Source organism: Haliotis rufescens, unplaced genomic scaffold (assembly GCF_023055435.1).
Source record: "Haliotis rufescens isolate VD_foot unplaced genomic scaffold, xgHalRufe1.0.p SCAF_53, whole genome shotgun sequence".
In the NCBI taxonomy this organism is placed as follows: Eukaryota; Metazoa; Mollusca; class Gastropoda; order Lepetellida; family Haliotidae; genus Haliotis; species Haliotis rufescens.
Window position 1 is genome coordinate 2,876,669 of NW_025964257.1, and position 14,747 is coordinate 2,891,415.

Here is a 14,747-nt window from a genome sequence, read left to right on the forward strand (position 1 = left end):
CTTCCTTGGTCTCGTTGATGGAACGTCCGCCGGAGAGTGGAAGGTCTATGGTTCGATTCCCGGCCTCGTCGAACCAAAATACGTTTAAAGATAGTACTTGCTTTGACTTTGCCTGACACTCGGCATTAAGGGGGCTAAAACAATGACTGGTCAACTCAGATGTTTCTGAGTGAGGGATTCATGTTAAACTTGGCATTAGTCCGGACTTGTACAATCAGCCACACACATGCACGTGCACGTGCACGTGGCTCTAAAAGTGCACCTCTCCTCATAGCTTATAAACTAACTGCTGACTCGTGTACAATCGCATAGGCAACATGACAACATCGATTTGCTGATGCGTTGTTCGTTTCTTGAAACACCCTAGCATACTCTGAAACGAGTTTGGATATATAGACTGACGGACTCAAAGGGAGCTTGACCATTTGCCAGCATCACCTGTGTTTCAAAGGAGAATTGGCTTATTTGTAAATATAGACATCAACAGACTATAGTCAAGTTTCCCGATATTTTTTTTTCTCACAGCCTGTCGCCTTGAACATACACAAAATGTAATAACAATGAACAAATAATTTATTAAATATCTATATATCATGCTGAACAATTATATTTTGATAGCCACACCAAACAGTGGAACGTTTAAACAATAGCTCATTCATGTGCATGCTGCTATTAAATACACGCTCTGTTGTCATATAGGTTTCAAAGTGATTTTCTGAATATCATGAACTCATCATTGTTTACCACGTGTGTGTTCTCGTATGTCTGTATCTTGTATCACGGTATCAGTGTCACAGCGCCATGTATTCCAGACGGGCCCTACCAGATCTCCCTGACCCCCTCCACCTCCTCCAACACTGTGACAGAACACCAGGCTCTTCCATCAATCACATGCTCCGCCCTCTGTAGACCAGGATGTAGCTACAGGTGGTTACACAATGGAACAGCCTTCAGCAATGGAGCCACTCTGGGTCTAGGACAAGCTGACAGATCTAAGACAGGCTCCTACAGATGTCAGCCTTCTAATACACACGGGAGTAGTGACAGTGTTACAGTCAGTGTTGATGTTCAGTGTAAGTATATAGTCTACACTGGTGACAGTGTTACAGTCAGTGTTGATGTTCAGTGTAAGTATATAGTCTACACTGGTGACAGTGTTACAGTCAGCGTTGATGTTCAATGTAAGTATATAGTCTACACTGGTGACAGTGTTACAGTCAGTGTTGATGTTCAGTATAAGTATATAGTCTACACTGGTGACAGTGTTACAGTCAGCGTTGACCTTCAGTGTAAGTATACAGTCTACACTGGTGACAGTGTTACAGTAAGTGTTGACCTTCAGTGTAAGTATACTATGGAGAACTGTTTCAGTGTTCACTTTTAAGATGAGTATACCATATTCATGGTTTTTCATCTTTAAACGTAAATGTTTTAATGCATGCGCTGTATGTGACAATAGAATAATTGTTACTTGTACAGCTAACCCCGTGGGACGTGTATTCATTGTACAGCCTATACCTTTCATGCCAATGATGCAATGAGTCATATTTATTTTCAGACCCAGCGAGTGTAGTCGTGTTCACCGCCAATTCACTCAGCGGCACATTGACAGTTAACGAGTCTGACACCGTGACTTTACGATGCCAGATTAATAGTAATCCAAGGTCAGTCATCAGGTTACTGAATGGAACTGAGGAGTTGACAAGGGCAGATAATTCCCTAACAGCAGAATATAGACTGGAGTCAGCAGACTGTAGACAAAGAGGGAACTACTCCTGTACTGCCACTAACAACATCGGGGCACCTGTCAGACAGAGGGTGGAGTTGTTGGTCAAATGTAATCTATTTGTATATTCTATACGGATTGTAGTGTTGTGATGATTTCCATTGATGGTTTATGTCGTAACTTTTTCTGTGTAAATAACGCTGTTGAATAAATGGCCGGCCTACGGTATGCATGTATACTTGTGTTATCATGTCTCTAATGTTGATACTGCAAAGTTTAAATATCAACGAATGTCTCCTGGGGGAGAATTTGGTCTTCATCATACTCAACACTAAACGGATATTATTTGTTCCAGAGCCATGATATATGTTGTCTACATTTAACCAGGTTTCCCTCGACTAGATGGGCCAGTTGCCCAGCAACTCAAATACGCCGCTAGACTGGCCGGTAACGTGAACGTATCTGTGTCAGTCCTGGCCTACCCCCTTCCTACATTCACTTGGAGTAGAACCACCAGCACCAGCCAGGACCTTACTGGTTCCTCCAGCCATGTCTCAGACATCTCAGTCACTGCCAGACTACACCTTACTAACCTCCAACAGCAGGACTTCGGGGACTACAATCTGACAGCCAACAATGGTGAAAGCAGTTCAGTGACATACACAGTCAGCATAGTGACTGAAGGTGAGCCGTGATATTCTGATGTATCATTCAATATTTCAGGATGCACTTGTTCATATGTTCCAATACCTCTCGCTGACTGTTGTTTAGACATTACTTCTATGCTGTACAACTAAAGAGCTTAACATTACCACAATCTTTGAGAAAGCTAAGATAGCATTTCTTTTTATATTAATTTGTTGTAAGGGCCACCACAGCCACCAACACAGTTTAGAGATTTGGATAATGCAACAACATCGTCGGTATGGTTATCCTGGCTGCCCGGTTTCAATGGTGGGCAACCTCAGACGTTTCTGCTTGAGCATCATCAGTTTGGCACAAGAATTTGGACTGTCTACAAGAGTTATGCAGACACCAGCAAGATGATGGTGGTGGAAGTGACTGGGCTTACACCGGGAGATATTTACATATTCCGACTACGTGCTAAAAATGACTATGTGGATTCTAACAGATATGCATTAGTAGAAACTAGGACTGCTGGAGGTATGTGTCACTCAAGTAGAATCACTAATGGTTGAATCTGATTATCAGTTAAATGTAATTAACAACTCATCACCATAAAGAATTTAATATACAAGCTTATGTTGTATTTGGTAGTTTTACTTTTTCACTGCTTATGTGGATAAATATAACTCGTCCTTTTGATACTGAAATTATTTCTTATTTTGTAAGTAATTTCAGTAATATTCATTATATCTAATGAAGTTTTCAAAGGTTCTATTCATTCAACGTGAACATGTGTATGTGGGTTCGAGGCAATAAGTTGTGAAATACATATTTTTTAGCAATGTCAGCATCAAAAATACAAAACATCACGTTTACACATATGTTCAGATTCGAACCTATGAATTCTGTGCGATTACCCACCAATCACCAATTAGTTTGTTTGAAAGTAGGTAACTGGAAACGAATACCCTTTCACCCGTTTAGAATGACATACGCGGATTAGCACTTCGTCGGATATGATTTTTTTTACATTGTAGATCCACCAAATCAGCAAAAACTCGAAACTCCATGTTCGTATACAGGGGTAATAGCAGGATCCACAGTAGGAGGCATGCTTCTTACTTTGCTCATTGGGGGAATTGTTCTGATGGTACTGTACACAAAGGGCTACAGGCCTAGGCTCGGACATGTTCTGACAGGTATACAGTTAACATTCCATTGTAAAATGATTGTCAAGAGGAATAATTGCACAGTGATTATCAATGAAATTGATGAATGCGTTTGATAGAATGATTGTCAGGCCTAGGATTTCCTAATTTGCATGTATTCGACATTAATGTTGACAGAAAAGACACATTTGTCCCAACAAATGTTTGATTAAAGGTTGTTATTTATATGTTAATATGCAGTCGTTTACAGTTTACTTGATCCTTGTCGCTGTAGTTTCCTTTGTGGATGACAAGTTTTGTTGCCATGTGTGATGTGTGTTTAACATTATGTACCATGTGGCTATTTTTCTTTTCCAGAAACTGCATTACGAAAAAGGTATTATATATGTCAATGTTAAAGATAACATCGTACGGAATATGTGAAAATAGTAAATAAGGTAAAGAGTTATAACAAGACGACTAAAAACGTATATCACATACTGAAGTTAATCGCTCCATTACATTATGTCTTTTTAGAAATCGACCTTATTATTTTTGCAGCACCAGGAATCCTGAAACTGTAGAAATGGACAACAGAGGGTATTCATCATTAGGTATGTAAAAGCTACTGGGTGTTTCCCTTTTGCTGAAATTACCATTATGTATGGAACTGTTTTGCACTGAAATCAATACAATATTTTCACATTGTTTTGTTTCAGATCAAACAAATGGTCCAGTCCAGTATTCAGATTTGGAGGAATCAGAAAAACAACCGTATTCACAGTTGAAGATTTATGAGAATACAAAAGGTGCATATAGATTTTGCATTTTTACTCAATACTGTTTAAGTTTAAGCATTCCAGTGAAGGTAATATTGAAGTGCTAGTTAGAAGAAGGGAGTTGTGATTTGGATTTGTTGTTGTAATACGTAATGAATTATATCTTCAGCGGATGCTGCAGCTGTTGCAAGCACCTATGAAGGCATGACAGAGACTCCCCCTTTGACCTATGAGTCCATCAAACCATCTCCATACCAGAACACTGGAGCACATTCTCAAGGTAACCAAAACATGAAACACTCTTGCATGTCGGAATCGTATGTCATTGCCATGGACAAACTGTGTGCATGTACAGAAGAATTAAACAGAAGCATATGTCTTCTTTTCTATCCCAATGTAACACGTTTAGCATTGCATGCTATTGTGAATGATATATAATCTGTCATAATCTGTGTTTAATAACATATAGTTCTATACTTTTCAGGTTCTGACCATGACAATAAGTAACGAAAAAGGAAGACATCATTATATCAGATCCAGTAACTGACCAAGGAACACATGCAACATATTACATTACTTTCCTTTGAGTCAAAACATCGTTAGATCCGTGAAGATCTGGGGTAGAATAAGTCTTCAGCAACCCGTGCCTGCTGTAAGAGGCGACTACGTTTGTCATAAGAAGCGTCTAACGGGATCGGGTGGTCATGCTCGCTGAGTTGGTTAGATCGGTAGTCATGATCAGTGGATTGTCTGGTCCAGTCTCGATTATTTACAAACCGTCATTATATAACTTGAATATTGCTGAGTGCGGCGTTGAACAACAATCCAACAACAAAAGTTATTGCTCACTTCACGTTTTCATTACATTGTTTTATGTTTGCTCGATAAAAGCACAGTTACAGAAACCGAACGTTGACCTTGGCGAGTAAGTTACACTGCAAACACGAAAACGTCGTTTTTTTCCGTATATGGTCATTTGACGGAAAAACGACGTTATTTGGACGTTTTCAAACCATCGTTTTTCCGTCCAAATAACGTCGTTATTTTACATCGGAATTTACTGGGAGAGAACGATAGCGTTAAGCTCCTCCCTTTCTTGATTGACATTGTCAATCAAGCAACAGCATCTACCGGTATTTCTACTTCTCAGATTTCATTGGTCAGTCCCCGCGTGTTAGATTACAGGCCCGCGTTTGACGCTGCACTCGAAGCGCTTAGCGGAAGTACTGAAATCAATCGTTCTGCGCATGCGGATTACTTAATGCCTTGACCAAATTTTCCGTTCTGTGCATGCGCGATTTCGCGTATTGTTTCCTAGATTTAATGTCACCACTATTTGACAATGGTTCATAAACACAGTCACGTGAAGGTTCGGAATCGTAACGAGTAACTCCATTTAAATTGAAGAGGATTCCCAGTGATATGGGAGATTCCAAGATGAAACTATTCTATGGCCATCTAGGCTGCCACCCAAACCGATCTAAACGGGACCCGATAGCTTATTGTATGCTATATAGTCATATGGAAGTGGACAAGAACTATACATTGTATTCCGGCCGATTGTTCTTGCATTAACTTATAAGTCAGGAAAATAGACTTAAAAGGGGAGTTGTTGAATGTAATTATTTTAATTATTAAATGTTGCCCATACACTAATCTGGACGAACTTCTCATTGTTCTGTTTATGTCATCCTATATACTATTAGTATGTTACCGTTCTAAAGTCAACCTCTCTCATAACATTATATTGTTCATAGTATCAAGTTTAATCAACAATATCAAGAGCAGCGATTTAAACCACTGAAACACCCAAACACAAGGCTGTTATCAAGCGCTAGTGCAGACGTGATGCATCGTAAAAACTGTATCGTGATGTCTTCAGAAATTCAATAATACTACGAGATAGTACGGCTAACGCTGACTCACCGGTGGAACAAAGACAATATCGCTAATACAGATATAACGTATTTGAATGTTAATACTAAAGACAAACAATCATTATTTTTGCAGTGACGATATAACACGTATACACGTTTATTGTTAACTTTCATCAGTTTTGCTCTTCATTTTAATAACTTTGTTTTCACATATATATGTAGCAATACCCGACAAGCATGTCATACATAATTATGGGGCAGTTTTCAATCTTGTACTGACTTACTCTGGTGTTAATGAGCGAAGTTTATTGGCTTGTTTGTAAAACCCCGTTTTTCTTGTAATCCTATTATTACTTAGTTTAATTCTATCTAATGACACCCTGTTCTCTGGATCATGGCTCCGTGACTATCCATAACAATTAAGATGAACATTCTGTTCAAGTAAATGAATGAGTTTGTTTTGACGCTACAGTCAGTCAAAAAACCAATGATGTGAGGTTTGATAACACACTTCTACCAGGTCGAACATCGTGGATCCTCATTTTCTGCCTAAAGAGAATCATAGTTCATATGCTAATCCATCTGCGAATACCCTCCCACTGAAGATGACCTTACTTGTTGCTAAATCTATCATCTATCCCCCTAATCTCACCCGTCCCCACCCCCCACACGCACGCACGCACGCAAACACGCACACACACGCACGCACGCACACGCACGCACGCACACACACACACACACACACACACACACACACACACACACACACACACACACACACACACACACACACACACACACACACACACACACACACACACACACACACAAACACACACACACAAACACACAAACAACTGACCTAAATAACCTGGACAGGAAATACTGCTGATAGCCTCTGGTCAACTCAGCCGCGCCACCGCAGAATGTTCGTCCAACTCTGCAGGGGGCATTCTCAGTGGCTTCAACCGCGCTGAAATGTTTTCGCCTTGCATCCAAGATGGTGGACAAGTGAAATCGTATGACATTTGGCTATTTTAGGTCCTATCTCTTTTTTGATTACCCAATAAAGTCAATTCATAGTTACACGGTTGTGAAGAAGCTTACAACTTTATCAGACTTATTCATCTCATTCCAAAAAAGCTACTCGCGCTCACATAAAGTTGTAGTTATTATGTCACTGTTTTATTTCTTTAAAGATATATTACATGTTCAACAATAACAATTAAGATGAACATTCAATTTCCGATATAAGTAAATGAATAAGTGTGTTTTACGCCACAATCAGTCAAAAACCAACGTTGTCCGGTCTGATGACACACAATCTACCAGGTAGCACATTGTGTACACCCTATCCCCATTGAAGTCTCCACTGTGGGTATTCCTGGGGACAAAAAGGCCCCATGTACCTAGGAATTTCATCAATACATTCATGCGCGGCATTCTCTGCCTAAAGAAGATCATATAGTTAACATGCTAATCCAACTCGAACTACCATCCCGCTCAAGATGAATGTTTTATGTAACATCCAACAGGCCCACATTTACGCACGCACGCACGCACGCGCACACACATATTTGGATTTACCAATCCCTGAATTGAGAAGACGTGCGTTACGAAGCTCTGCCAAGTCATCATTAATATCCGTATATGTCTGTGATATCATTACCCATCGAAAGACGAATATACATTTATTGTGTTTTCTTGACAACAAATGTTATAATTGGGATAACACTTTCTGAGTAAAGTACAGATTCTCGTACTTTCTTGGGTTGAGCCCCGTCCGGGATTTGAACCCACACTGTGAGTGAGGCACCCAATCGCCAGAACACAAAGTTGGCGATCTAACCCAGCCACCGAACCAAAAATGTTAGTCCAGATGACGTATACTTTGTGTACTCCTCTGACAAGAGAAAAATGGCACGGCTTCTATGACCGAAAGCTTTGAACCAACAATGCCTTTAAGAAAGTGGTCAACAGTAACACACATTATATTTGGATACCACTTTCTCAGTAAACTACATATTTTTAGGGTGGAGATAATAGACGTTGATGGTTGATTATCAATGGACAAATTAAAGCCAAAACTTAACTTATGAATGATTGGTAATGGGAAATGGACAATAGGCAAACGGGAGGCGGGGTAATCAGCGCCATGCCAGTTATCTGTTGGCTTCCCTTGTTGCTTACCCTTTTTTGCTATCTTTTTACTTTTGTTGTTCTTACAGGTACAAATATATGTTCTCTGCCTCATAGCATTTAATAATATGCACCTGATGAAGGAGAAAGTATATATTCCGAAACGCAGTGTTCCTCCGTTGACATCCATAAATATTTTTCCTTGTGTGTATCAGTTCTTAATGCCCTTCAAAGACTCAATCTAGCTTTGTTTTTAAATGTGGTGATATTTGCGTAGAATATAATATGGTCATACCTATATACATTTGGGTCTTTGTCTACATAAGCATTTAGATATACAATTTAGAGCTAAGGACATTGCTAATTCTGCAGGCATGAAGTACACGTCATAGCAAGCTGTGATCTTTATTCATACTTTAGATATTCGTAATGGAGATCTGTAACTGAAGTTTACCGTAATCTTCCGCAAGTCTCACCTCCTGACCAGTTGAACGTCTTAGTGCATTCAGATGCCATTGTAAAATTCCAGGCTGCCCCTCTTTCTGTGATGTTTTGACGGATGAAATCTATTGCGTTATAATAATCTCTGTTTGCTGATATATAATATGTACATGTTGTAAAATATTTACGATATTTTAAACGTGTAATTCGATGCATATGCAATGCAATGTGAACATAAGTGCGGATGCACGAAGGCGGTTATAGTCATAGTTATACTGCGATGGATGTAGGGGAATGGTAGGGAGGGTGTATGTATGTATGAAAGCACGAATACCGATACATGAGGGCGGATATAGTTATAGTTCGATGGATGTTGGGGAATGGTGGGAGGCTGGATTATGTATGAAAGCATGTGCATGGATCCATGATGGCTGACGTAGACATAATGCTGGGGAAAGAAGAATGTGATGTGTGTGTGTGTTTGTGTGCGTGCGTGCATGCGTGCATGCGTTGTGATACGAGGGTTGGCGAACATGTTGTCAGATGATTGTGTGAGTAAGTTAAGTGGTTGAGGATGTGGTAGGTATGAGTATTGATACATGCAGACTTGGGGTTGGGGGACTGGTTGTGCCTGTACTGAGGTCTTTGTTTCACTCACTTATAGTGTTTTCTTTCACTCAAATACTGTTTTACGCATCTTAATGACTGCAACTGTAGTGACTCAAAGGTCATACTGGCCGGGCATTCAACATATCTACCCCAACTACATACGTAGCCATTTTTATGGTGTACAATTCTTCTTCTACCTCTCACACACACACACACACACACACACACACACACACACACACACACACACACACACACACACACACACACACACACACACACACACACACACACACACACACACACACACACACACACACACACATTAATTGTTTTATTAAATGTATCTTCGAGAGTCAGTAAGAAACTAGAAATAACTGCGTTTGTTCTATAAACCTCACCAAGTTTCAGCTTTCGCCTCTTCCTTTGTGGACTGAGGTTTCACATTTGTAAAATGATCTCTCTTATCTGTCTGTACCATCAACTTAACTGCCCTCACCCCCTGCAGTTTTCCCGTCCTATATTGCCAAGCAGGTGACCCACAAGGAGGAATACCGCCCTCCCTCAGTCCAGTGATACTGTGCCTAGCACAATATGTTGGGGACACGTAGCCTTGCTGCGGGCAAACATTTTGTAACAATTTGGCAAACTTTGATATGTAAACAGCAAATATTATTCAGTTTTATTTCAACAAAAACGGAAAAAATCGGATCCTACTTATTTTGTGGATACCATAACAATAAATCAAGCCAATAGATCGTTTGAGCTGGCATGAATATAAAAAATAATTAGCAAGTCGATAGTCATAATTCCCTCTGTTGGTCCCACGTGAAATGTTGTTCATGAATAGAATAGATGGCTGATAGACGTTCGACCGAATAATATCATTTGCTAACTTCAACTGTTCATCTAATTTCCATGAATGTATGTTACATAGTTCATATGTTCATGGGCTTCTTCACTGAATGTATAGTGTGGAGGACTACTTCACTTGAGGATAAGTAACATAAATAATGATGATAATTATGATAGTATTGCCATTATTATTCCTTCAGATTATTAAAAAAAAGTTATTATGTTTTCATAGAGAGAAAGAGGTATGGAGATTGTGAGATTATTTTTAGCATCGGAATTGTTAACATAATTCTATATGATATTGTGTTTTGTTTGTTTGTTGTTAAATGCTGCACTCAGCAACGTAAGGATATTTAAACATTACATTTAGGTTCAGTTGTATTTTTATATTTGTATCATTTTGCAAATGTTACAGAGACCTGATAAGGGATATATAAGCATGTATAGTAGCTATTCTTAAAGTAGGAATATGTTAGATTTATCAACCAGAAATATTGCACACAAGAGGATAATCATATTTCATGACACTATTCAACGTCGAAGTCAACGATATTTGTGTATGTTATTGCTACATGACACGGATACGTCATGATAAAGCAATTAGAAATTGGCATTTGATGATATAAGATAGCTACGCGATAAATCACAAAGAACAAAGAAGGAAGCGATATTTATTTCACGATAAAACATTGTTCTATCATGACGTCATTTATTGAGATTCGAACATACACTCGCAACTTGAAAAGTAAAATTTGTAAATTTGACCTTATTTTTGAGAGGTATGTGTCCAGTGAGTTGTTCCCAATAAATGTTGCTGGAGAATCCGAAAATGAGAGTGATATGACAATCGGTATTGGGAGAAAAGGTACAGGTGATTGACGAGAAAATTGTGAGAATATGCGGGACCAAACTCAAATCCTAAAATGGATTTATCTAGCATGGCCGCTGTCGGATTCTATTCAAGGAATCATCATTATTTAAGTACGGGTAAATATTGTAAAGCGTGTATTTTTTCCTAATTTAACACCCTAAAAGAGGCTGTACGTAATGTTGATATCTCATATAGAAATAAACGAGTCTCGGTCGTTGTTTATCGTACAATAAACAACTCCGACTCGTCGTTTGTTTCTTAATAACATGACCATATACACTAACATTATATCTTTTCATGTTTATCGGTCAACAAAAGCGACATAAGCATTTCCATTATCATGAGAAACCCTTGCCAAAAGAAGCGCCAACTGCACCATTGCCACATCAGGAGCATGTTTCATGATTCATCATAATAAATGATGACATTGGATGCTCGCAAAAACGCGAGCTCATTCCGATCCACTAGTTGCACCCGCCACAAACACATCCAAAGGCAAGCCAATTGTTCATCCGAAAAGGCAGAGAATTGCATCTGACATAATTTTTGTCATTGATACGTCAAACCTGGAAATGCCGTCTACACGTCCAACACAAAGCCCAAGCCAGGACCCAAATCCTTCAAACCCGGCCAAAGTTCTGTTAATTACATACATTTCCCCCTAACCTTAAATAATCTATACTAGTTCTGAAGTAAATCGTATTTACCCGTATGAATCGTCTTATGCTATTTATTGCCGATAAACAGAATATGCACACTTTCTGAAAGTACTGTGTGATAAGTCACGCACCAAACCTATACTCTCGATATACATGCTGCTCTTACTTAAAAAAGAATATTGGGTTAACAAGATACGTATATTAAAGTACCATGCTTTCCTGATGTGCTCTCATTCTAATTTGAAATAATGGCATAAATAGTTACCAATCATCTTTCAATATTTTTCAAGTTTGGGTAAATCACGAACATATTTGAATATGTACAACATCTATACTTACTTATCTTTATACTTAAAGGCATCAGGTTCGTCTGTCATAAGACCCTGAAACAAATATGTCCAACACAGCCCAATATTTGGCTCTTGGCTCCTTGTTCTTATATTTTATAAGTATTGTTTAAACAACTGTTTTTTTCTGTAAAATATGTTCATTTCAGAAATTAGATGTTATTCTAGCATTAGGTCTGTGGTACGTTTACTGCATCAGCATTACATTAAAACGATATTACATTATATAAATCCATACAGAGGAAATGCTTAACATTTATCTTTTAAGGAAGAGTGCAGGACGACTTGCTTTATACATATAAATGTGGACATATATGTATGGACATTTGGATGATACAGATATACCTCCTTAAAGATAGTGTTCGTAGATGACTGTAGAAAATGGAATAATTATGTGAGTAATCGGGTTAATACCACGTTCAACAATATTTAGCCATATTGCGATATTGGTTTCCAACATACAAGACGGACCATGAAATTATGACTTGAATTTGGACCTGGCTTTCAGGTGTGATGTAACACCCCAGAATCTCCGGTATAAAAAGGACTCAAAGCACGAATTAAGATCACGAGATGATACTGATGTATGCATCTGGACATATATTTGCGTAGTATTACTACCTTAATTCATCAGTATATAGGTATTTTGCAAAAAAAGATATTATAGGCTCGACGCTGACATGCGCATATAACCTATTCACCAGTGCTGTAATATTTCATTTCTTCTGACACATATCGACATGAGAAATTATATTTAAATTTAAAAGGAGCCCAAGTGGGATAGAAATTTGAGTCTGAACCTGTTGAACAAGGCTTGTTTCATTTTGGGCTATAGCATTGCCGCAAGGCCTGGGCGGAAGGGAACACCTGTTTGCACCCATCAGATACCAATCACAACTTCTCTCTCCATACAAAAACAAAATACGAAAAATGTCGGAAGTGTATCCTTCTAATTTTCTATTTAGATACATGTTTTAACTTTAAAGTAATTATAGGTATCTCATGTATTATTGGTATCTGTGATGCTGGTACCGTTTTGTTGCCATTGTGTAGCTTTTGTGGAGTTATTATGAATATCAAATACAAGCCTTGAAATATGGACTTGTGAAAGAACTCATCATTGAATCATTTGCATTTAAATTAATGCATATACCATTTACTTGGCGTGTATGGACATATTATCCATCTACTTATACACACTTATTATGGATATATACAGAATTTCATTGTACCTTACTATTTAAAAAAATACCCGTGAAGATCCGGGTTAGAATAGGCATTCAACAACCCATGCTTCTACGAAGGCGACTTGGCTCGCTGACTTGGTTGATGCATGTCATCGTATCCCAAATGCGTAGATCGGTGCTCTTGATGATAATGACTAAATGTTTGGTCCAGACTGGATTATTTACGAACCACCGTCATATAGCTGGTATATTGCTGAGTGCGGCGTTAAACAACAAACAATCAAACAAAATCTATATAATTATTAAACACCTTCCAACAATGAGAAATTAAACTTATATTTTCTAAATATTCTGTTATATTTATAACATCATTTGATTCATAATTTAATCATTGCGTTGCTTTCTTCCCTGTCATTCAATGTGCATGTTCAAACCCCTAAACTTTTAATATTTCATTTTTCATAAATGGCTACGTTAGTGCGTTGCCTAGATCTCTCGTTACCTACTCATAAGAATAGATTAAAATAATTTGTTTTACTATCATATTTCTGTTTATCTAATTCATAATACAAAATTGATAATTCATTTATAATAGTATAGATCATATTCGTGTATTTCACTATCTGATGCTAAGGTTTTATTTCAGAAAATATAATTAATTCAAAATGTAGAAAGATACACAATTTGCCATTAATTGACTTTTAAACTGTACAAAGTATGATATAATGATCAGAATACCTGTAACGGGTAGTATTTAAGAAAGAAATATTTGTCGAGAAGTCCCATTTTTTTAGATATGCCCTTCAGTAGTATTATTGCATATCTCCAGAGAGAGGTTTACATTGTAGTTCTCATTATTTGTGGATAATTCAAAAAGCAACATAGAAAATATATATGCTACCATGACGAAAGAATACAGAGTATACATAACTCGCAATTCTATATATTCAGCAAACAGCCCAAAACCGAAACTCCACAACATATCCGATTACACTGATTAAGGCTGTCCCAGTTCTCCATGCGATACTGACGCCCGTTCGTCTCCCAGACCATACAGAATAAATTTAAAAGGAATCCAGCTCAAGTCTAGAACGATTTGGCAAGCCTAGATTGCCTTAATTCTATCCATGAAAGTAGGCATTAATAAAACAATATTGTTCTTGTCTGCTTCAGATTATATTTTGTAGATACTTATTTTAACTAGGAAAATTGTACTGACACCGGCGCTGTCACTATTGAAGCTATCCATAAGAATTTCGAATTGCCGTCCATTGTTCGATGTCAATACATCGATGACAAGTGAGGATATCATAAAGTAATCGTTGATGCCGCGCTACACTTTGATAAAAATTATAATCAAGTTGACTGGTGTGTACATTACTACAGTGAACATGTACATGATCATGCCCTAATAACCAAATGCCGTAATGTCAAATACTAATTTATTATTGTGTGATGAATTTAACTGGATCAGTGGTAACA

At 38.1% G+C, this 14,747-nt stretch overlaps 1 protein-coding gene across 1 annotated transcript in view; it reads left to right on the top strand.

Annotated features, from left to right (window-relative positions):
* LOC124127346 (protein turtle homolog B-like) overlaps positions 1–4,961 on the top strand; it is a 278,974-nt gene extending 274,013 nt beyond the window's left edge. Inside the window, exons 9-14 of the mRNA XM_048385060.1 lie at positions 3,391–3,552; positions 3,880–3,898; positions 4,063–4,115; positions 4,221–4,310; positions 4,450–4,560; positions 4,765–4,961. Of these exons, the coding sequence (XP_048241017.1) occupies positions 3,391–3,552; positions 3,880–3,898; positions 4,063–4,115; positions 4,221–4,310; positions 4,450–4,560; positions 4,765–4,787 (458 nt within the window). The 3' untranslated portion in view covers positions 4,788–4,961. The remainder of the gene's footprint in view (positions 1–3,390; positions 3,553–3,879; positions 3,899–4,062; positions 4,116–4,220; positions 4,311–4,449; positions 4,561–4,764) is intronic.
* The last annotated feature ends 9,786 nt before the right edge of the window (positions 4,962–14,747 follow it).